This window comes from Camponotus floridanus, unplaced genomic scaffold (genome assembly GCF_003227725.1).
Source record: "Camponotus floridanus strain SB8 unplaced genomic scaffold, Cflo_v7.5 scaffold110, whole genome shotgun sequence".
NCBI classification, from domain to species: domain Eukaryota; kingdom Metazoa; phylum Arthropoda; class Insecta; order Hymenoptera; family Formicidae; genus Camponotus; species Camponotus floridanus.
The window spans coordinates 252,252-278,405 of record NW_020229227.1 but is presented as its reverse complement, the minus strand read 5'-3'; the positions used below and the strand labels follow the sequence as shown (position 1 = coordinate 278,405).

At 39.2% G+C, this 26,154-nt stretch overlaps 1 protein-coding gene across 1 annotated transcript; it reads left to right on the top strand.

The window, feature by feature from the left end:
- Positions 1-17,378: 17,378 nt before the first annotated feature.
- On the top strand, positions 17,379-21,084 carry LOC105256474 (retrovirus-related Pol polyprotein from transposon 412). The gene is made up of 6 exons (XM_025414102.1): positions 17,379-17,611; positions 18,254-18,476; positions 18,592-18,672; positions 19,170-19,841; positions 19,951-20,280; positions 20,386-21,084. Exons 1-6 carry the CDS (start codon positions 17,379-17,381, stop codon positions 21,082-21,084), a joined length of 2,238 nt encoding a protein of 745 aa, XP_025269887.1.
- Positions 21,085-26,154: the final 5,070 nt, after the last annotated feature.

Here is a 26,154-nt window from a genome sequence, read left to right as displayed (position 1 = left end):
GTCCTTCATTAGACCCGGTACCTTTTTATTTACAAACGGTATATCATACGCATTATCCACCGCATAATCGCTCGTGTCGAATCTAGCGATATCACACTTCATATTCTCATACACATCCGCGCACTCAATGTGATATATGAGACTGTCCGTATCAGTGTACATTATCCGGCATTTATCGCGATACATTGGCGCTAATAATTGTGATGAAATTAATACAAATACGTCTTGAATATGTCGAGTATACACATACCCACGTAAATCGGTTTGTAGAATTTCACCTCGAGTTTGCGCAATTCCACTGCGATTAAGTTTTTCGAAAAAACACTTCTGCTGTGGAAATTTCGTTTCGCGATCATCGCCTTTGCGCCGTACCGACCATCTCACTTTGTTAATAATTTTACATCGATACGATAGCGCATTTCCCATCGTTTTACCAAACACCGCATTGTTCATTAATTTATATAAATTTTTTTCGAAATCATTTTGAGCCAATGTTCTGAAATGTGTATTTAATTCTATATAATTTTGAAGCCATGGAAATTGAGAAAACTGTAAAATTCTATGTATTTTTGTGATGCGAAAACAGTGACGCGTATACTGCTGCAGGTTGCGGTAGTGTATCACGTAATGCTTCGTATCGTATAGCCTTGCGAGCAGTTTGAATTCCCGCTCGCCAGGTGGTTTATCGCGTGTCGGGCAAAAGGTAGGTCAGTGTGCGCATCGTGAAGATGTTGCGGGTACTCGAGGTCCACTTCGAGGATATAGCCTGTAGGCGAATCTAGCGCGATGGATGATATGTCAAAATTGGTCACGTCGTCGACCTATCGAAAATCAGCATAGAGCAACGGTTGACACATTGCCCATCCGTACAAATTATTTACATCAAGTACGATGATGGTTTCGATGGATCATACGACTCCACGTGCTTGTTATTAGCGTGAGTGTATCTACCCGAACATTGACTCAGACCGCCACGTTCGATGAACATAACCATGTCGATGTCAATAAGCAGCTCGAACGTGATCTTTGTATGCTCCAACATGGCATCCCACGTGTATTCGGGGAGAGTATAGTAATACGCAAGATCGAGTCCGTAACTTTCGATACATTTATCTCTAAAGTTTTCGAAAATGTCGGTTAATAACAAGTCATCAATTTTGAGGTACAAGTCGCTATATTCGCCTAGCATTCGAAGGAAGAATTGGTTCCAGACATTCTCAGCGTGCATGTAATCGCTCTCAGATACAGTGTCACCGGTCAAGGAATTGTAAAACGATTCGCGCGGTGGTAAATACGTATCTTGCAACTCTCAACGGAATCGATTTATTCATACAAAAATACACCTTTTTGCGTTAACAAATTGAAATTTTTTGATAAATTTTGAAATTCTGATTTTAAAATTTTGAGTTTGTCTTTGTCCAAAAATGATGCCAATTTGTCGAGACTCGATGCGAGAAATTTGAATGAATCGATAAAACGTAATTTTACATGAGTTTTTAATTCTTCTTCCATACAAACATCTTTTGTAAACGAAATATAATATATAATAAATATATTTCTCTTTTGTTATCGGAAGTAAATCGATTCTTCTTTCGAATGCTGTGGCTATTTCTTCGATAAAATGCGAGTCATAACCGGATAAATTGTGAAAAACTATGGAAATACAAAAAGATTCTTTATAATTTAAATTGCAATTTGAGTGTGCTGGACCTCTGCACCGCCCGATCACATGGCAATGATCGCAAACGCGTGTATCGTCTTCTGCGAACAGTTTTTCGCATATATGACATTGAGTGGCGCTATGGAATTTCTCCCACTCTTCGGACGTCAAATTTACCATGGGGACATTTGTTTTTAAAATATTTTTTACACGTAACGCTAAATTTTTGAGGTCTGTGGCGAATCATGCTATACAATCGGCGCTACGACGCGAATGATATGCCGATAACGATTCGTCGTATGAACAATGTACAGGATGTTTCATCAACATACAGCTCATTACGACGGGTTGCCTACTCATAGAAGGCCGGAAATGCAGGGATAGATAATACAGGGATAGATCGCGTACATTTTCGACAAAGTATACTAGCTGTCACGCTATCAACGCTATCAACTATAAGCTGTTAGAAGAAAAAATTAAATTGCACAGAATAGTGAACTTGTGACATGAAAATTTGAAAGTATGTATCGAAAAGAATGTTATAATATTACAACATTATTATTATTATAACATACCTTTTAACATTATATATCAATAATCCTCATATATACATGATTGTAATAATATTATAATATTATTGCAATCATGTATATATGAGAATTATTGATATAAAGTTAAGAATTATATTAAGTTATAAATATTACAATGAAATTAATCCACGACAAAATTTTTCAAAAAGTTTAGTATTGTGTGTATGCGTGCGTGCGTGCGTGCGTGTGTAAAATATAAATTTTAAACAGATACTTTTATAAAATATTATACGGAAACAGTTTATAACTTTTGCGGAAAACATATTTTTCATTGTGAAATTATATTGCTGTCGCGCGAATTGTATTAAGAAAAAAGTAAGAAAAATTTTAAAATTTCTCATCAATACTTTTTAGAGATTATTATATAAGTTTTCTCAGAATCGCTATGTCACTTTAAAAGAATTATTAATTATTTTATAATTATTTATTAATTAAATATTAATTAATAATTAATTTTTACTTAAATTATTATTTAAATGATTATAATAAATACTTAAATAATTATAAAATTGAAATGTTTATTTTAACATAATTTATTTACAGAAGGTTTAAAATATCTTGCTGGAAAATTATGGTATAAGCTCTTCAAAGGTAAGGGTACATTTTCCAAAAGATCGTTTAATGTATACTCGATGAAATCAGCATATATTTGTCCATTAATATGAATATTTTCTGGGAAAAAGAACGGCCCAATAATCATGTCGTCGAGAATGCCCGTCCAAACATTAACATTATAATGTCCCTGAACATGAATGGTTTTGCAGCAATGAGGGTTTTCTTCTATATAATGATTATTCATTATGTCGATTAATGTCTCCGTCACTATGAAATACGCACTCGTCTGTCCACAAAATCTTTTTCAAAAATGCACAAGATCAATCTGAAAAATATTGATATAAATAAAATAACTCATTACATGTCTATTACATTTTATTCCAGTCGCTCATACACTTACTGTTGTAACTGTATGAACAGCGCATGCGTCACGCTAGTGAGCGACACGCGAGACGACGGCGCGTCAGTCATTATTAAGAGACGAAGCGTGCTTGCCGACAATAACATAGTATTGCATAATATAGTATTGTACAATACAGGCTCACGAGCCTGGATAAATTCTTGATCTACCCAAAATGTCCTACGTTGTTGCCGTCTTCAATGTACAGCAAGTTGACATGCTTGTCCCGCTTCTGCTGCGAAAGACGTATTGGCGCAATGCTGTTCTTGTCTTTGATGCTGTACACATTTGTAGAAATGTCATTAACAAGTTCAAAATTTTTTATTTGGTTCACAGTCACTGGAAACTCAATGTCTCGGAGATTCAACACTGTCACGTAATGCGGATACGAGGATTCCCGTTCCGCCTTTCTTTCGGTGGGGTATAGAGGGGCGACCACTGCCCACGCGAAACACGCATTGTTCTTTGATTGCATGTTAATAGCCGCTCTTTTTATCATAATTTCCCGCGGTAACTTAATGTAACATCCTGCGCATATAGGATTATACTTGTTTATATTTACAGTTAAATTTAGTATTCGCGACAGTATCTACCCGCTGTCGCGTTCCTGAAATTCTTCCAGTAATGCTAGGGTGGGTTCGATAACGCGCCGTTCGTACCACTCGCGTACCACTCGGATGTGCGAAAGAGTTCATAGTTTCTCGTATTGATACTTTTATCTGCAGCCACAAATTCACCATTAAATATTGTGTTCACTTTCATACAATTATATCTTTTTATAACGTCCTATACATGTTCTATTATAATATCTTTAGTGTCATCGAGAAATTGGCGAGGTTCGATGTGATTATAATTTATCACCGCACCAGTCGATACTCTCGAACGCCGCATCAATCTCGCGTGACACAAGTCCATTTTGACGCGCACTACATCCGCCACCCGCGTGTATGAAACGTCCACGTACCGAATTTTTCAATCCTTGTCGATTTCCGATTGAGTCGCTTGATTCGATTTTGCTCTTCCAACGACTCGATATACGCATCGCATCGTTGCTCTCACACAATGTAATCTTCCAGCGAATCAATCAATGCGGATTGCTTTCGCAAAATTTGCTCATCCATATTGTAACACACACTTGCAAAATTTAGCATTTCCAATGACTGTTCTGATGCATTTTAGCTACTTGCGGGGTGTGGCTCTTTATCATGATTTATATATTGCATTGTTTTATCGAACATTCCAGAATGATTTCATCTACAAAAAATTTCGCGGAGTAGCGTGTGCAAATATAACTTTGATAATTTCACGTTTTGTAAAATATTAAGTTTCGGCCAGTCAAATTCATGTCCAGATTCCAATCTATGCTTACTTATGACGGAATGATTCGTTTCGTGTAATTTAATATTACTAAAATGTTCTTTTACTGGAGTACGTAGATGTGTTTTTGTTTAACGAAAGATCCTTCAAAACTGTTAACTAACAAACAAATTAGTCAAATCCTGGCGTATAGAATAATCTGATTAATGAAACGACTTATAAATATTTAAATTGCACTAATGGGAATTTACCACGTTGTTATGGTCTGTCGAAGATTCATAAGAACGGTTTTCCGTTAAGAATTATAGTATCTGCACTAGGGAGTCCGATATATAATATTTCGAGTTATATCCACGATATTTTATATAATTCTATCAGGAAACCAAATTCATATGTTAAGGATGGTTGGTCCTTCGTCACAAATATCAAGAGTACGATTATTGTTATTATTATTATTAATAGTAGTAGTAGTGTTTTATTGTATTTTCCCTCAGGATTTACAAGGCGCTTTTCTAGGGAGCGTTCCCGAATCCTTTACAATTCTGTCAATTATTTACCCGACCTGGCCATTGTGCGACCTTTACAATCTTGTATCCTACTCCTCTCCTCGGACCCTTTCCTTCCTCTCTCACCGTCCCTCCCCCTTTTCCCTACCCTTGACCCTCTCTTTCCCCTCCCCTCTTCCTTTCCGGCTTCTTTCCGTCCGTCCTCCTCCTCCTTTTTCCTTTCCATCCTACGCCTGCCTTTCTTCCCCTCTTCCTTCCTGTCCTCCTTGTTCTTCTGTTTTGTCCCTTTTATAGCTCCCTCTTGTTCATCAGTTCCTGCAAAATATAGAACTTCGCGCAGTTAATATCTGTCCTCTCCCCTTAACTCAACTTCCTCCAGTTCCTTCTACATTCATTTAACTCCCTCTTCTCCCTCAATTAACCTTCCCCACCATCCCTATACTTCCTCTTGCCCCTGTTCCTCCCCTCTGTTTCCTGCTGCTCTTATTCATCCCTCTCTGCCCTTTTCTCTTCTACCTCCATTTTACCCTCTATCTAACCTTTCCCCTCTCCCTCTTTTCCCTAATTATCACTCTCTCCCTCCGTCTCCACCATATCCTCCTTCTATTCGTTCTTTTCCACATCCCACCCCCACGCTTTCCCATTTGCCCATACCTTCCTATTTGTCGTCATTACCACCCTCCCTTTTGCTCTTTCCATTCTCGCCCTTTCCACTAACTTCCATCTAACTTTCCTTTCCTCTATAGTTAAGTCCTTGTCTACTCCAACTCTCCAATTTCTTTTGATCTCTCCCTCCTTTCTCCAGTAACTCCATCCTGTCCCTCCTCTTCCCCATCTTAATAATTATCACTACCCCCGCCGTCTCCTTTCTTTCTCTCACCTCACTTATTTCTACCTTCCTCCCCAGCTCCTCCGTCACAATCCCCTCTAACACCCTTCTTCTCTCCTCCGCACTGCCCCCTCCACTCCTCTCCATACCACATTCTTCCTCCTTTCTTTCCTCTTCCGTATCTCCCCCCCTTCCCCATTCCCTCCTCTCCGACTCCCTCTTCTCCCTCTCCCTCCTCACTCTGTCTCTTCTCTCTTCGACCTTCTTCCATGTATCCTCTCCCCCTTGCTTCCTTTCCTTCTCACTTATTTCTTCTCTCTTCCTTTCACCTCTTCCCTCGCTAGCCTTTTCCCTCTTCCTTCTTTCTTCTTCTTCTTCCTTCACCATCAACCATCATTCTTTCTTCCTTTCTTCATCCTCCACGCTCCCTTCCCCTCGTATGTCCCCATCACCCTCCTCTTTCTTCCTCCCTCCACCTCCATCTTCCCCTCTGTCGTCTCTGCACTCTCTTCCCCTCCTCTCTTCCTCTTCTTTTCCTCTCCATCCATAGCCCCTCGCTTTCCCTCCTCAAAGAATACGGTTATTAATGATGGTTATATTATGGTATCGTTGGATGTTAGTTCATTATTTATAAATATTCTAAAGATTTAGTCTTAAATGCTATTAGAAAACGATGGGATGACATAGCGCAAAACACAAAATTTAATTTATCTCAATTTTTATATGCAATAGAAGTGATTTTAAATTCAACTTGCTTTGCTTTTGATGGACGTTTTTATGAACAAATCTTCGGTACTCCAATGGGCTCTCCATTATCGCCTGTCTTAGCAGATATGGATGATTTGGAGAAACAATGTTTAAATTTACTGAATTTTACTGTTCCCATTTATTATAGATTTGTAGATGATGTTTTGGTCATAGTACCACGTACAAAGATAGACGAGATTTTAACGAATTTTAATAATTACCACCAACGTTTGAAATTCACTTGATGAAATTGAAGTTAATTCGTCTATTAATTTTTTAAATGTAACTGTCATTCGGTCTGACAACAGATTTATTACTAATTGATGTAGGAAGCCTGCATGGTCTGGGAGATATATAAACTACTATTCAAACCATCCATTGAAATGCAAAATTAAGAGGATGCTGAAGTCGCCTGTATTATCGACGAAAACACCGTAATTTTCGGAAGTGTGCCATTTTTTATTGCTTGTATAGAATTAAAAATCCTTCTCCAGAACTGAAGTATAAAACGCAAACGGATACGTGAAAACTCTATATAGTACGAGATTTTATATTGAGAAAGAAAATAAGTATAAAATTACATTTTTATTTATAGACATGTCAAAGCAACATGGCGTCAGAGCTGTCAAATTGTACAAATATAGCTTCTTATAAAAGTTTTATAGCTTTTATGCATAAAAGTAGTTTTCACGATTGTGTACTGCACCGTAGAACATTGTAGAATTATAAAAACTGAATTTAATTACCTAATTAATAAATGGCATTCTTCCGAAAATTTCAGTCCACAAGTCCTCGAGATGTCGGTAAAATAAAGTGGAAAAAGCAGCAAATTTAGTTCACAAGCATCACGATAGAGAGTGCTGGAATTTTTTTATTAGACGAGAAGGGAAAATCGTGCATCAGGGAGAGATAATGCAATGATTTGTACGTTCATGCGTATGTGCGTGTATGTATATGTGTGCGTGCGTGCGTGCGTGGGTGCATCCGTGCGTGCGAGTGTGTGTGTGTGTGTGTGTGTGTGTGTGTGTGTGTGTGATGTTTTTGGGTATGTGTGTATGTATAGACGTATATATGTACAAAAGTGATGCAAGAGTTACATGAAGAAGCAAGAAGGTAATAAGTACAAGCAAAATAATAATAAGAGCGAACGAGATAGAAATAGTACGAGTAACGAAGACTCGAGATCGAGAATCGGATCTTTCTTTCACACTATTATTTTTCTCTCACTCGCATCTATTACTGTCTCGCTCGCTCCTATTATTATCTCGCTCGTATCTATACTGTCTCGCTCGCTCCTATTATTGTCTCGCTCGCATCTATTACTGTCTCACTCGCTCTCGATTCTTGGGTTCTTTTATCTTTTCGAGCTGTCTATCACGATTGTCAAGTATGACGGAGAAAGTAAGACCATGAGCAGAGAGCGAGCGAGATGATCTATCATCAAAGAGTTTCGAAGTCTTTTACAATCGGTTTCTTCGTTTCCTCTATCGATTTGCAATTCACAAAAATGTAAAGATTTTATAAAATAAAAATTGAAACTTTTATTTTTAATTTCATGGGTTTGAAAATAATTTCAATGAATTATGAGATTATTGCGATTAAAATGATACCAAACACGACGTAAATAGAGTAATTTTTAATTAGTCTGATAATACAAGTTTTATAATTATATATTTAACTAAAATTTAACTAAAATTTAATATATTTAACTAAATTTATGCCACTTATATCGTGTTTGATATTATTCTAATTGTAACATTCTAATTATTCTATTAAAATTACTTTCAAATGAATAAAAAATGCATTTTATTTTTTGACATATATTCGTGAATATTATAAATAAAGTATCATGTCAGAAAATGCATTTTTTATTCATTTGAAAGTAATTTGAATAAAATCATGAGAATATTATTGGCGATAGCATCCGGTGATTCACAGCAGGTAGAAAATCCGATTTTGTAAAGCTATGAAAAATGAAAAGTGTGTATTCTAACATTATTAGTATGCCGAATATTTATTTAACATAATAAATAATACATGTTATATACATATATATATATATATATATAAATAAAATAATTAAAAAAAAATTGTTTTAATTATGACAGCCCAAAGTCTTGAATCTGGGATCCCGGGATTACTAGTCTTGCACTCTGCCACTGGACTAACAGCACCGATCGAAAGTGTGTTTTTCTTTAGGCCTGATAACGAGCCTGACAATTTCTCTAAACTTCGAGAAAAAAAAAAATTTTTTACAAGGCGCATTGGACGAAAAGCTCGAACACGGATCAACTTTTTTTCGACGTAGACACACCAAAGGAGATCAAAATCAGTGATGTGTCATTCCCCTTGTAAATTTATGTCACTTATATCGTATTTGATCTTATTTTAATCGTAACATTCTCATTATTCTATTAAAATTACTTTCAAATGAATAAAAAATGCATTTTATTTTCTGACATATATTCGTGAATATTATAAATAAAGTCTCATGCCAGAAAATGCATTTTTTATTCATTTAAAAGTAATTTTAATAGAATAATGAGAATGTTATGATTAAAATAAGATCAAACGATATAAGTGGCATAAATTTAGTTAAATATATAATTATAAAACTTATATTATCAGATAATTAAAAATTACCTGATTTACGCCATGTTTGATATCATTTTAATCGCAAAAAACTTATAAATTCATTGAAATTATTTTCAAACCGATGGAATTAAAAATAAAAGTTTTCATTTTTATTTTATAAGATGTTTACATTTTCGTGAATTGCTAATGGATAGAGGAAACGAAGAAACCGATTGTAAGAGTCTTCGGAAATCTTTGATGATAAGTCATCTCACTCGCTCTCTACTCATGGTCTTGCTTTCTCCGTCACATTTGACAATCTTGACAGACAGCTCGAAAAGAGCGGATCCAAGAATCGAGAGCGAGCGAGATAGTAATAGATGCGAGCGAGACAATAATAAGAACGAGTGAGACAGTAATAGATGCGAGCGGGACAATAATAGGAGCGAGCGAGACAGTAATAGATGCGAGCGAGAGAAACATAATAGTGAGAAAAAAAGATCCGATTCATGAGCTCGAATCCTCGTGACTCGTACTATTTCTATCTCGTTCGCTCTTATTGTTATTTCGCTCGTTCTTATTACCTCGCTTCCTCATGTAATCCTTGCATCACTTTTATACATACATACGTCCATACATATACACACCTACCCACATACACATACACACGCAACACAGACAATACACACACACATGTATATGTATATATATATGTGTGTGTGTATACATATTGTGTATATATATATATATATATATATATATATATATGTATATATATATACGTGTGTATATATATATATATATATATATATATATATATATATATACGTGTGTGTGTTTGTGTATATACAGGGTGAGTCATTTTAAGTGACGGACTAAAATTTCTCGAAAACTATAGGAGATACAGAAAAATGTTTCAAACAAAAATTGTAGGGTGTGAAGGGGGACATAAGATGGTAGCATTGGTTTGACCTTGGAAAGTCATTTGAAGGTCACATAAAAGTCACCTTCAATTTCTTAAATTGAACCCACTATTTTTCATTACATATTCTTGTAGCTTATCTCGAGAGCTTTCCAAAACACTACAGACAAATGTTTTTTCATTAAATACTTTTTGAGTTATAAGGCTTCAAAGTTTACAGTACTTCGATATAAAATGCAAAATATCTCGTAAAATATTTAGTTTTCGGTAGTCTTACCCTAATACTTTTATGCACAGGATAATGAGACAAAACTATTGGTGCAAAGAAAACGCATGATTGTTTATAACAAAAAGTGCATTGCAAATTACACATTTTTTATCATAAACAATCATACGTTTCCTTTGCACCAATAGTTTTGTCTCATTATCCTGTGCATAAAAGTATTAGGGTAAGACTACCGAAAACTAAATATTTTACGAGATATTTTGCATTTTATATCGAAGTACTGCAAACTTTGAAGCCTTATAACTCAAAAAGTATTTAATGAAAAAACATTTATCTGTAGTGTTTTGGAAAGCTCTCGAGATAAGCTACAAGAATATGTAATGAAAAATAGTGGGTTCAATTTAAGAAATTGAAGGTGACTTTTATGTGACCTTCAAATGACTTTCCAAGGTCAAACCAATACTACCATCTTATGTCCCCCTTCACACCCTACAATTTTTGTTTGAAACATTTTTCTGTATCTCCTATAGTTTTCGAGAAATTTTAGTCCGTCACTTAAAATGACTCACCCTGTATATATATATATATATATATATATATATATATATATATATATATATATATACACGTCACAATATATATATATATATATATATGTATATATATATATATATATATGTATATATACACGGTGGGCCATTTTAATCGATGCACTCGAATATCTCGAAAACAGCACTCTTCAGAAAGAAATGTTTCAAACAAAAATTGTAGGGTGTGAAGGGGGACATAAGATGGTAGCATTGGTTTGACCTTGGAAAGTCATTTGAAGGTCACATAAAAGTCACCTTCAATTTCTTAAATTGAACCCACTATTTTTTATTACATATTCTTGTAGCTTATCTCGAGAGCTTTCCAAAACACTACAGACAAATGTTTTTTCATTAAATACTTTTTGAGTTATAAGGCTTCAAAGTTTGCAGTACTTCGATATAAAATGCAAAATATCTCGTAAAATATTTAGTTTTCGGTAGTCTTACCCTAATACTTTTATGCACAGAATAATGAGACAAAACTATTGGTGCAAAGAAAACGCATGATTGTTTATAACAAAAAGTGCATTGCAAATTACACATTTTTTATTATAAACAATCATACGTTTTCTTTGCACCAATAGTTTTGTCTCATTATCCTGTGCATAAAAGTATTAGGACTACCGAAAACTAAATATTTTACGAGATATTTTGCATTTTATATCGAAGTACTGCAAACTTTGAAGCCTTATAACTCAAAAAGTATTTAATAAAAAAACATTTGTCTGTAGTGTTTTGGAAAGCTCTCGAGATAAGCTATAAGAATATGTAATGAAAAATAGTGGGTTCAATTTAAGAAATTGAAGGTGACTTTTATGTGACCTTCAAATGACTTTCTAAGGTCAAACCAATGCTATCATCTTATGTCCCCCTTCACACCCTACAATTTTTGTTTGAAACAGTTCTTTCTGAAGAGTGCTGTTTTCGAGATATTCGAGTGCATCGATTAAAATGGCCCACCCTGTATATGTACGAGGGTAGTTCGAAAAGTTCTCGGCCTGGCAAAGAAAACACATGATTTCCAGCAAAAATCTTTTTTATTTTTCAACATAGTCCCCTTTCTAGATAATCTATGAACACCACACCTTGCGAATCCCAAAAAACAGTCGCCATGACTTTTCCGGCTGATGGAACTGTTTTTGCCTTCTTTGGAGCACTTCCACCCGCTTCCACCCATTGTTTTGATTGTTGTTTCGTCTCTGGCGTGTAATGGTGAATCCATGTTTCATCGACAGTGATAAATCGTCGCAGAAATTCGGTTGACTTGCGTTTAAACAAGTCCAAGCACTCTTGAGAAATGTTCGTTCGAATGCGTTTCTGATCGACCGTTAACAAACGCGGCACCCATCGCGCTGAGAGCTTTCTCATATGCAAATGTTCATGTAAGATATTGTGAACACGATCTATTGAGATGTTTGCAATGTTAGAAAGCTCACGCACTTTTACTCGTCGATCATTTAACACGCTATCGTGGATTTTTTGAATGATTTCCTTATTCGTGGCGGTTTTCGGGCGACCCGAACGTTCATCGTCAAAGATGGATGAACGGCCACGTTTAAATTCAGCAGCCCATTTCTTCACTGTTGAAAATGATGGAGAAGAGTCTCCCAAAGTGGAATCCAGCTCGTTTTTTATTTCTGTTGCCGTTAATCCTTTTAAAACGAAATATTTTATGACTGCGCGATATTCAATTTTATCCATTTTTGGAGAAGTATCAAATCTTGTCTGTTTTACTCGAGCACAGTAAACAAACTAGCGAACGAATCTGTCTGAAACTGTGCGGTACGCCCTCTGAGGGATTAAACTTGAGAAAAATCATAGCCATTTGATATTCTTAGCAACATCTCTATATTAGGCCGAGAACTTTTCGAACTACCCTCGTATATATATATGTATATATATATGTATATATATATATATACATATATATTTACATATATGTATATATATACAGGGTGGGCCATTTTAAGTGATCCACTCAAATATTTTGGAAAATAATGAAAAATCAAAAAAATGTTTCAGATAAAAGTTGTATGGCTTGAAGGGGGTCATCAGATAGTGGCAATGGTTTGATCTTGGAGAGTCATTTGAAGATGACGTAAAGGTAACCTTCAATTTCTTAAATGGAACTCCCTATTTTTTATTACATATTCGTGTAGCTTATCTCGAGAGCTTTCCAAAACACTATAATAAAGTATTTCTTCATTGCGTACTTTTCGAGTGATGAGGCTTGAAATCATTTCTTAATTTTGTATAAACCGTAAAATATCTAGTAAAATATTCATTTTTCGATTATCTTGCTTTAATACTTTTATGTACAAAATAATGAGAGAAATCAATTGGTGTAAAAAAAACACATAGTTGTTTCAAAGAAAAAATATGTAATTGCAAATTACATATTTTTTCTTAAAAATAACTATGTATTTTCTAGAAATTAACGACTTTTTACTTGGTATCAGGGACTTTTTCGGGTTACTAATAACGAATCTGAAGTCGCATTTCGAAAATTCAAAATGACGGATCTAATATGGCAACTAAGAATTTGAAAAATTTTAAAAAGTAAGGGAGTTTTATAAAATTTGAACAGAGAGTTTTACGGCCAGCTAAATACAAATCTTAAGTCGGATTTCGAAAACTGAAAATGTCAGATCTAATATGAACACCAAAAATATTGAAAATTTAGGAATTTGACAGATTTTTATAAAACTTGATACTAGAGATACCTCTGATTCTGATGTCGCCTGAGCTCTTACCCCCTACTTTTTGAAATCTTGATATGAAAAAGTCGAACTATTACCAGTATTGGAATATCTCTTAATCACCATTTCTTTGTTGATTAGGACGAAACAGTGATTTCTCAGAATCTCTGGAACTGGTGGAGCTACATCAAATCGTTTTTTCAAAAATCTTTTTGTCTTTTGGTGCTCTTTGTCATTATATGACAGTATACTAATACGTTTAGATTTTTTTTGAGCCCAGTCAACAAGTTTCTCGAATGAAAGAATGATCGTTCGGTTTACTAAGGAGGCTAGCTCGCATAGCTTCCCTTTTGAACACAGCACCTACACCGTCTGAAGCACCTTTACCATGTGCAGTGGCATGATAGTTCCATTCCGCTGCAACACCAAAATCCTCTTCGTGATGCATTAGATTCATCATCTGATATTTATTTTTAAAATGCTGTTTTGCCCCATCGCTAAAGTAGATTACTCTTCTTAGCTCAGGAATGATTATTTTCAATTCAGGAATCAGCATCTTTTGTACAGTATATACAGCAGCTGTGTCATGAAGTGTATTATCCGACAAAAAAATAAAACTTTTATGTTCTAACTCTTTTTTATAGTAACACACGACAGGAAAGACAGTACATTGTGAATTATTAAAATGGAACGCCTGCGATGCATCTTACACAACATACTTGTAATTCTCAGAAAAATCTAATACTGCAAGAACTTCACCTCTTTTTAAATTCTCTTTTCTTTCCTGATAGAATCGAGATTGTTCGTTTGCAATGAAAGAATGAGGTTTTAGAATGATCAATTTGTCACAAAATTCATCAACAAATTCCGACGACGGAAGAATTTGCGTCTGAAGAGTTGATCTGTTAGTTGTTGTCCAGACACTGAACTGTATGTGGTGAATACCTTTCTCATCTAAGAGTTCTTTCAAATGTTTTTTTAGTTCAATAATACCAGGACATTTACTGCATTCATCAATATAACAATTTTCATCAGGATTTTTGTACACGATTTGGCGTAAGCAATCTTTATAATCATGTAAAATCACATTGGAATCTTTAGTAAGATTATTTAAATTAACAGAGTCAATCATCAATTTGCAATTTTGATGTATCGTACAGACACAGACCGAATGCGTACCATTCGCACCAGCAAGTATACAATGTTTTGGTTGGAGTTGGGCAAATTTACTAAAACTAACTGGACAGTCAGGATGGCATTTACTATAAATATCATAAAGACCTCTTAAGTCTAAAAGGAGAAAACGTTTCTGAATCAAATCTCTGCCCTCGTCATTTTTTACTGAAACCATATCTTTCATACCTGGCATGATTCTGCTATTTTCGTCACTATTGTAAAAATCTTTAATTCGTGTAACAGTACTTTCCGGCAATGGTTTACCATTCTTAGCAGTTGTTTCTGCTAAAACGCCCTTAGATGCTTTCAATTCTCTAGCTTTTTTTGCAAAATACCTAGAACAGTTGAATTCCCGAGAAATTTGACTTAGACTCCATGCATCTGGTACTACAGTCAAAATCGTCAATCTCAAAGGATCATTAATTTCAAGAGTGGAAAATTTTTCTTTCAATCCACTCAACATATCTTCCAACTCAATCTCTCTTTGTGATTTTATGTTACATTCAATTCCACTGAAAGATAATGAAGATGCACCGGAAGATACAGAAATATTCTGTTCAGTATCATGAGTACAATTATCAAACATTTTATCAAGACTCGATGAGACGTGCGTATCTTCATTCATGCGAGGATATTTCATTTTCCTACATGCTGCACAAATTTTAGCATTATCTGGAAACTTTGGGAATAATCGTTTGATAACACTCGAAATGCGTCGAAGATCTTTCCCTCTGTGACCTTCCACATTGTAGGGATTGCAACATCTATCAACGTATATACTGGACATATTCAAAATCAAATTCTAAGATTCACGATCAAAAATAGTACAGATAATAGAATTTTCTGTAGTATTGTTCTGAGAGCAGTCCTAAAAGAACGGTTAAAAGTAGCTCTGAAAAGAACTGTTCGAAGAAAACCTCAGAGAAACGCTCAAAGCACAAAAAAGCCCAGAACCATGGGAGTCGGATATACAAATCCAAATATTAAAGCGTTTAGAAATTTACGGAATCACAATGAAACGTTTTTTAACGTTAAAATGTTGTAATGAATGGCGATAATATCGCGGTAGAGAAGCAGGCTATTATTTCTCGCGTTCTTTGTAGTTTCGTGGAAAACTGATGCGTGAAAGACCGCATCTGGCGCCCAACCTATCGAGATATCGAAACAGCCTCCGCTCCGCCGCGGCTCGCGCGAGAACGTCCTCCATCCCCTGTTCCTCAGAGCGCGCGTACATTAATTTCGCTATTTTTTTTTGACGGCGTTTTCGCTCCTCCGCGCACGCTCCCCTCCAACACCTCGAGGAGTGTCGCGAATCATTTAAATTGAATTGAAGAAACGTCGCAAAAATTTGGCGCCCAACGTGGGGCCACGTCGCCAACAAAAGAAAATTTTAGCGCCTGAAAAAGAGGCACGCGTTGAAAAGGAGAAATTAGGAGAAAGTTTGGGGAGCTTATGCGAGCTATATTATTTGCCGAATCATTTCAGAGTCACTCTTCTTCTGTCGTGTTTTCATTTCTTTTGTAGTTAATGCTTTCGTTCGAAGGTTTCTTTTGCCGACCTTTTCGTATTTGTTGTCGACCTTCGATTATTTGAACAATAATGGCCTTATCTTGTGTTATTGAGCTATCGACTTGTATTATCGCGGTGATCAGGCCACGTATCGCTGAGTTCGAGCTTATTTATTTTGTTTCGAGTTTTTCTTTCTGTACCGTATGAGTCAAGTCGACCCAGAGGACGACTGGATTTTCGTGTTAAGTCGCGAGCAATTATTAGAAGAATTACAGCGGCGTAAACTTTCCACGGAAGGAAGTTATTCAATTCAGACCGCGCGTTTGCTGCGTCGCGTACGCAAAGATAGAAAATTTAATACAGACAAAATGTCGGACGAGGAACTTTTAGAAGTCCCTACGGATGCGAGAGCTCGACCTGATAGCCCGATGGATCGGGCAAGATTCACCGTACCCTCTGGCTCTCGCGATACTCCGCGCTCGAGAGAACGAGATTTTCCGCGTGAATACACGGGAAATTCCGTGATGACGGCGTATAATGTCATGCGTAAATGGAATCTTAAATTCTCGGGTACGCGAGGGCAGGATGCAGAAACCTTCTTACTTCGAATTGAGGAAGGTCGCGAGCTAGTTCCCGTATCCGACGAAGACCTCTTACGTTGCTTACCGTTCTTTCTAACCGGCATAGCACTTTATTGGTTCCGTAGTAAACGCAATCGGCTGTCGGATTGGAACACGTTTAAAGATGCGTGGAGAACGCGATTCGGGGACCCAGATTTTCAATTTGCTCTTCGCGAAGAAATTATGCGAAGAACTCAGGGAGAACATGAGTCTGTCGCTGATTTTCTTTCATGTCTTCGAGCTATGTTTGATCGGTTGTCGCCACCGTGGACTGAATCTGAGCAGTGCGTTTCGGAATTTATTACCACGCTTACAACAGTCCGTCTGTCGAAATGAGGTGGGAAACTTAGACGCTTTAGAAGATTTAGCGACTCGCGTAGAAGCTAGTTATTTGCTGTCGCAACGTTATCGGACACCCCCGACTCCGGAGAAGTTATTGTTTCCGGATCTCGCGTACCATGCGCTGCGTAATACGAAACAGCCCTCGCGAGGCCGGGAAACTCTTGCGCGTTGAGTACATCGGAGGCGGAATCAGAGTCAAAGTCGAATTCGCGAAAGGAGAGGAGAAACAAAAACCGCGCAGCTCGAGCCGCGACCGGGACAGAGGCCGCACAAGAGGCTTCGTCGTCATCAGGGGCGACAGCCGCAGATTCGACAGCTCTGCGAAATGCCACGCGAAAGTGTTGGAATTGTGAGCGTAGGTCACATTTCGCAAAATTGTAAAGCCGCTCCGCGAATGCACTGTTATCGTTGCGGTCGAGCGGAAATAACGTTACGAACGTGTCCCGACTGTTCGGGAAAAGAGTAAAGGAGTCGAATAATGGGGGGGACCCGACTCCTATTCAACTCCAACCCCCTTTTCGTGTCGTTAATTGTTCTCATGAATTTTCGTTTAGTGCCTTTGGTTGTCGTGACATTCCGTCGATGTTATTTATTCGTGTTAATTTATTAGGAAATGAGATTAGCGCTCTAGTGGATTGTGGTTCGACTCGCACTTTTCTAGGATCTGTTGTCGAATTGGTGAATAATTTGAAGTTAAAATTTCGAAAGTCGGATGGCCGACGAGTAGTTACGGCAACCGGCCAAACGACATGCGTTAGGGGGGAGGTGGATCTTCCTTTTACGTTATGTGGCAGGACTAATTCGTTAAAAGCGTATGCTTTGCCGTCGTTAGCAATCCCATGCATACTGGGACTTGATTTTTTGAGCTTATTTGGTATGATAGTAAATTTTCCAAGAATGGTACTTTAAAGATGAACCAGCCAAGGTGTATCGTTTCGAGAATCAGCCAGTAAATTCCGTTTATCATAAATTTAGTCGAGAATGCTGTTAGTCGCGAATCAGGTGATTCGTTCGTGTCCGGAAGCGCAAATGTAGCGGAATCGAAGCCGGATAACAGCCCGCGAGAAAATAGTCTGTCGATCGCGAGAACAACCCGTGTTCGCAAAACCAAACGAGTTCGGCTGTCGAAATCTAATCCGTTTGTCTGCTGCGGTTTAGTTGAGTTGTCGTCGCGCGAAAGCCTAAAATTAGCTAAATTCTTGAAGGATCATATAGTAGGTGATCCGGATAAACCGGGAGCGACCCCGGAATTTAACCGAACATAAAATTGATGTCGGCGGGCATACTCCGATTAAACAACCGTATTACCCCGTTTCGTCAAAAATTTAGGAAGCGATCTACGCGGAAGTCGATAAAATGTTAGCGGCAGGAATTATTGAACCATCTAAAAGCGAGTGGTCAAGTCCGATCGTAATGATAAAGAAACCCAACGGCAGCTATCGATTTTGTCTCGATTTTAGGAAGTTGAACAGCGTTTCGAAGAAGGATGCGTACCCATTACCATACATGAACGCAATCCTCGATAAATTGAGATCAGCCAGTTATATTTCGATTATCGATTTAAGCCAAGCATATTTCTAGATTCCGCTTGAGAGAAACAGTCGCGAATTAACGGCGTTTACAATACCGGGTAAAGGGTTATTTCATTTCACCCGAATGCCGTATGGCCTCACCGGTGCCCCCGCGACATTTCAACGTTTGCTTGATAGGCTTATAGGCCCGGAAATGGAACCTCTCATGCTTTCGCCTACCTAGACGATATTGTTGTCGGGATGCGTACTTTTGAAGAACATCTGACTTGGCTAAAACGCGTATTGAATCGAATTAGAGAGGCAGGCCTTACGATAAATCCTGAAAAGAGTAAATTCTGTCGGCCTCAGGTAAAATATCTTGGATTTCTAATCTAGCAAGAAGGGCTTAAAGTAGATCCTGACAAGACCGCACCGATTGTCGAATATCCGCCACCGAAAAATATCAAACAGTTACGACGTTTTATAGGGATGGCGTCTTTGTATCGCCGATTTATACCGCAATGTGCAACGCGTTTAGAACCGCTAACTCGTTTCCTCCGGAAGAATTTCTCTTGGGAGTGGGGGGATGAACAAAAATCTGCATTCGAATCAATTAAATCGTGCATTACGTCGCCGCCTACGCTGTCGTGTCCGAATTTCGAACTGCCGTTTACGCTGCAAACGGACGCTAGTTCGGTTGGTTTAGGAGCAGTTTTGACACAGGAATCGGAAGGCGTGGAACATGTAATCGCGTTCGCGAGTAGAGCGCTGTCGGAGGCCGAAAAGGAATACTCTACGACCGAGCAGGAATGTTTGGCTGTCGTCTGGTCGATTAAAAAGTTTAGACCGTATCTTGAAGGATACAATTTTAAAGTCATCACAGATCATAGCAGCCTACGATGGTTACATAATTTAAAAAATCCTACAGGCCGTTTAGCACGATGGGCTCTAGAATTATTAGAGTACGATTATACGATCGGAAAGGAGCATTACATCATGTTCCTGACGCGTTGTCGCGTACGAGACTACCGACGAATTATGTGCTGTCGCAATTACCGGAGACACTTGGTACGATGCACGCATTCGAGACGTGGAGAATGAGCCGCGTAAAAATTCCGATTGGAAAATTGAAAACGACCAACTTTATTTTTGAAAGCCGAACGCTGTCGTATCGCAGGTTGTCAACGATCTCGAGCAGTGGAAGCTAGTACTTCCTAAAGAAGCGCGCGCGAACGTTATTAACGAGGCCCACGATGTTCCGCAATCGGGTCATTTAGAAGTCGAGAAAACATATCAGCGTGTAGCGACGCGATATTTCTGGCCGCGTATGTTTAAGGAGATCGCCAATTATGTTCGACATTGTGACATTTGTCAAAGAACGAAGGTAGAGCAAAATGTGCCGATGGGTTTGATGGGACGCCGAGTTGTTGAAACTCCGTGGACGGTAGTAGCAGCGGATATTATGGGTTCTTTTCCGCCGAGTAAAAGCGGTAACGCATATATTCTAGTAATACAAGATCTATTTACTAAATGGATTGAATGCAGTCCGCTTCGGAAAGCAACGGGCAAAAAGATCCGCGAACAATTGAATGAATTAATCGTGAATCGTTAGGGCGCGCCGCGAGTACTCTTGACGGACAACGGCACGGAATTTATCAATCGCGAATTGCAGGCGTTTGCGGACGAACACGGCATAGTTCACTCTACGGTACCTCCGTACCATCCGCAGGCTAATCCGGTAGAGCGAGTCAATAGGATACTCAAAACTATGATTACGGCATTTCTCGAGAATGATCACCGTGAATGGGATATACACTTGGCTGAGTTCCGATTCGCTTATAATACGACGTATCATACTTCTTTACAAGCTACTCCAGCATTTTTGAATTTCGGCAGAGAACCACCGCCGGTTAACACCGTGCGTGGGAGGCAGCAGCCAGCCGTCGAGGTCGCGGAGACGAATCCCGCGAATTGGAAAGAGCGCATAGAAAGAATTCAGGCTTTACGGAATTGGGTAGTAGAAAATTTAGAGGCTGCGCATAGTAAACAGACGCATTATTACAATTTGCGAAGACGAGATCACCGTTTTGCGATAGGCGAGCAAGTTCTGAAGCGGCAGCATGTACTGTCGTCAGCCGCTCAGAATATTTCGGCGAAATTAGCGACTAAGTACCACGATCCGTTTACTATCGCGAAAATGTTGACGCCGGTAGTGTACGAATTACATGATAGCGCTCAGAGATCAATAGGCAAAGTACATATAAAGGACCTGAAATCATATAACGTTCCACCTAATCTCCCAGACAACTAAAATACTAACCGATAACAGGAAGGATGTCGAAAGAATTTCGCGAAACATACCGCGATGTCATCGAAGCTGTCGATGAGTTACGTCCGGGATTCTGGACGGCAATGGCTGACGAAATGAGGCACGTCATGGAGAGCCGCGTCACCACACAAGGCGCGGTGGTGCGCGAATTCCCGGCGCAGCTCGAAGCTGGCCTGCAGGCTGTCGTCACGACCCGGGACGCGAGTACCCAACGCGCCGTGGAGATGGGCAGCGAAGTGGCCGTCCAGGTAACCCCGAGGGATCCCGAACCAGACTCCACGTTCCCGGAGAATCGGCAGATCATAAAGAAGGAATTTCCCTGGGATAACCCCTGGGAGCGAGAGAATTCTCCTACCCGCTGGGAGTGGCCGAAGCCTCCCGCCGGACCTCCATCGCCAGAGTCCTTAAGTCCACCGGAGGGCTGCTGGAATTGTGGCTCCCATAATCATTTGGCCCGAGAGTGTCCGAGGGAAGAGAAGAAGATATATATATACTGCTTTAGATGTGGCACACCGGTAGTGACCGTCAAGTCTTGCCCAAATTGCCGCGCCGGATGGTTGGCGCAGGGCTCATATAAAAAAGGAGTAAGCCACCAAGGGCCAGATTCCCCTAGAGGCCGCCGAGCAAGGGATAACCTTCGGCCGAGACCATATTAATGCTGTCGTTTATTCCGCGCATCCAAAGTTTTTTTTTATTTTTCTCTCTTTCTTTCTCTTTTCTTTTTCTTTTCTCTCTCCTCTTTCGTTGGTTGTCGTTCCCGTGGACCAAATATTATGTAATATCGCGAGAGAGAATAAATAGATTTCTGCTGCTTCCTGTTTCTGAGTTTATAGTTTTCCTTTTCTTTTCCGTGCCGCAATCCATTTTAGTTGCGTTAGCGTGTGGCGTCGCGATCGTCGTTCGCGAAGACTCGTAATCAGCGGGACCGCGAAGAGACGACCCCGCGAGCCAGAATCATGGACAGCGGCTAGTCGCTTAACGTTGTTTTTTTTTGTTAGTGAGAAGTTGCGGTAAATTTTTTGTGTTACTATTTGTGTTCGTGTCTTCCTCGGCTCCGGGGACTTTGGTCGCCCGAACGTGTACGAGCGGACGCAGATAGCGTCCGATTAGTGGCTATGGGTGACCGAAACCGATATGTTCTCTCCTGGCGTGGGGGGGTGTGACGTTGCCATCCTGTCGCACGTCCATCCGCCCCGATATTTTTAACGGAGCGCGGGCCGAGCGGCCGCGCCAGAATCTACACCGGGAGAACAATATCGAGCTCCCCGGAGAGACGAGCATTATTGTTATTTTTGTTGCATTTATCAATTATAATTGTCATTTCTTTTATTGTATCGAGCAAATTTCGGGCAATCCGCCGGAAAAGATGCGGAGGGCGAGAGGGCAGCAAGGGATTGCGGGCGACCGGCGACATGGCGCCTAACAGCGACCGACAGCGGGAGAAATAGCGCTCGGAAGATCAAGCAACAGACGCCAAGGAGGCAATCTCGTTCCTTTCTGACAGGACCGGACAAAGAGCTAATCGGCGCTATCTCCCCCGCAGAGGGGCAAGGACGATAGCTGAGCTTCCACCGGCCATTGAAAATGAGCCCGCGACAGCGAAATTTTGATGTGAGGCCGTTTCGCACCAGGCGCCTAAATACCTCGCATTTCACGAGGCGCCAGGATCTCTCGCGTGCCGCGATATGATTGGCCGCGGGGCTGCGTACCCCTCTATGCGGTCATTGACGCCGCTATCGACCCGGGATGTAAGGATCCAGGGATCATTCTGGTGCGGGAGCTCGACTTAATAAGTCGCAGTTATAGTCGTTGTCGTTTTGTGAACTCTTTGTCGTGTATCGTCGCCGCTATCGAGACAACCGCAAAGGACGAGGCCGAGGATCATCCCCAGCGTAGGGAGAAGTATCGATGAGGTTACTCATCTTTTATTTGTGAGCCATATACGCGATTTGATCCGCCGGCCGGCTGTTCTGCCGCCGTCGCCATTTTCGTGTTTCACGACCGCTCAGACTCAAGATCGAGCCAGCGAGATTTTAGTGAATTTTGGGGCGATCGGAGGCAAGCGACCGAGGAAGAGCGGACAATCGTATTGTAGGCATTAATTGATAAGGTAACGTTCTTCTCTCTCCAGGTCTCGGGGTATTCATTACGCGTAGCTATCTATCGCCGAATATCGACCGCGTGCGCGAAGGATCGCGAAAAGCACACGCCGCCCGTGTCGTCGTGTCGGGTCGCTGCCGCGTGAAATATTCCCGTAAATTATCTCAGGGCGATTTTTGTGTCGGATTTCGTGTATGTCGTCGTCGATTGTTAAGAGTGCGTGTGAGCGTTTATGGTATTTTATTGTATTGTGTGCGTTAGAGTATTTGCGTCTTTGTCGCGCTTATTACGCCGTCGAATAGAACGTAATAAATGCTAATAGATTATTTGCGTCTTTGTCGCGCTTATTACGCCGTCGAGTAGAGCGTAATAAATGATAATCTGTGTCTGTCGAATTTGTCGTGGTGCGAAATAATCGCCAAGGTACGACCGAGAGTGAAATTTGAGCGGCTTGCGCGGAAGAAAGAGGCGAAATGCCGGCAGAGGAAAATCTCCGGCCGCCGTCGGCTATCGAATATCGAAAATATCGTTCGCCTGTCGCATACGAGATCCGTCTTCGCAAAACTATTAGTTATTTCCGATCTCTGGTTAATTAGGCTGTCGAGCTATTAAGTTGACGTTTAAACTTGCGAATTGGGAAATTGTGAAGAAAAGTTAGTAGCGATAAATCGTCGATTTGGTTGTCAAAATTACGATACCTTTTGAGTGAATATTATCCGCGAATATTTTCGTGCCGAAAATCTTTTGTCTTTTGAGAAATATCGTTCCGTCCCGCAAACTCCGACCATAAAAACAAGCTCGGATAAACAACAAGAATATGTTAGCGCTCTCGTTTTCGGTTGTCGATTTCAAGCGAACACTTGCTTTGAATAACGTCTTATTATTCGTGCCAAGATTAATTTGATTGTGTATTTCGTTTTCGTATTTTCTTGAATTTATTGTGAACCGTCGTTTTCAAACTGATCTGTTATTCAAGTTTAGTTTTATATATTTTTTTTTTATATTATTTCTCTATTAATAACATTGTTACATTTCTTTGTTAAAATCGCGTAATTTATTTGAGTGTTAGTTTCTCGTGATTGTCGATACCCGTTTTGTGTCTGTCGCATTTTGAATTAGTGAAGTCTCGCATAATCAATTGCCTTTCTTCCAAAACCCCTCCCCTCTACCGTTAGGCGAGCTAGTCGGCCCGTGGCGAAGCAGGCTATTATTTTTCGCGTTCTTTGTAGTTTCGTGGAAAACTGATGCGTGAAAGACTGAATCTGGCGCCCAACCTATCGAGATATCGAAACGGCCTCCGCTCCGCTGCAACTCGCGCAAGAACGTCCTTCATCCCTGTTCCTCAGAGCGTGAGTACATTAATTTCGCTATTTTTTTTTGACGGCGTTTTCGCTCCCCCGCGCACGCTCCCCTTCAACACCTCGAGGAGTATCGCGAATCATTTAAATTGAATTGAAGAAGCGTCGCAATATACAATATATATATATATATAATAAATATATTATTTATATATACATATTTATATTTACCACACTGTTGTTACAAAGATATAAAATATATATACATACATACATATATATATATACTATATATATGTATATATATATATATATATATATATATATATATACAGGATGGGGAAAAAGTATGAAAGCAAACAATTATTTCCGAAACTATTCATTTTTCGACAAAATGTCTTAGACATAATTTTTATAGTATGAAAAGATGTATTATGTGGCATAGACGGCATGACCTTGAAATGACCCTTACGAGCTGCATACAAATAACGTAAAAAATTTCAAATGGAACTCGTCAGTTTTTGTTACAGATTCTTGTAGCTGATGTCGAAACGTTTACAAAACACTGCATATGAGCACCATTCCCTTAAAAACACTCCCAGTTACGAAACAATTGTGATAATTCGTATCGACGAAATTGAAAATAGACAGCGTACGTGTGATTACATGAATGTGTATAACGCGACTGAACGTCATTATGAGAGATCAGTACAATAGTAGCGATTACTGCAACAAATGGAGAATAACCCGCTTCGATCATTTCTGCCGATACGAAAGACACGCGAAGTTCGTAAAATCAGTTAAGGCGTACATCGAACCGTACTCAAGGAAAGAGATTGCGTGATTCATCCAACCAGTTAAGGCAAGATAAGTGCGATTCATCCAACCAGTTAAGGTAAGATAAGTGCGATTCATCCAACCAGTTAAGACAAGATAAGTGCGATTCATCCAACCAGTTAAGGTAAGATAAGTGCGATTCATTCAACCAGTTAAGGCAAGATAAGTGCGATTCATCCAACCAGTTAAGACAAGATAAGTGCGATTCATCGAACCAGTTAAGGCAAGATAAGTGCGATTCATCCAACCAGTTAAGGTAAGATAAGTGCGATTCATCCAACCAGTTAAGACAAGATAAGTGCGATTCATCCAACCAGTTAAGGTAAGATAAGTGCGATTCATCCAACCAGTTAAGGTAAGATAAGTGCGATTCATCCAACCAGTTAAGGCAAGATAAGTGCGATTCATCCAATCAGTTAAGACAAGATAAGTGCGATTCATCCAACCAGTTAAGGCAAGATAAGTGCGATTCATCCAACCAGTTAAGGTAAGATAAGTGCGATTCATCCAACCAGTTAAGACAAGATAAGTGCGATTCATCCAACCAGTTAAGGCAAGATAAGTGCGATTCATCCAACCAGTTAAGACAAGATAAGTGCGATTCATCCAACCAGTTAAGGCAAGATAAGTGCGATCAGTAAGCAATGTCAATGTGCATACAAATTGTTTGTATCACAATTGTTTCGTAACTGGGAGTGTTTTTAAGGGAATGGGGCTCATATGCAGTGTTTTGTAAACGTTTCGACATCAGCTACAAGAATCTGTAACAAAAACTGACGAGTTCCATTTGAAATTTTTTACGTTATTTGTATGCAGC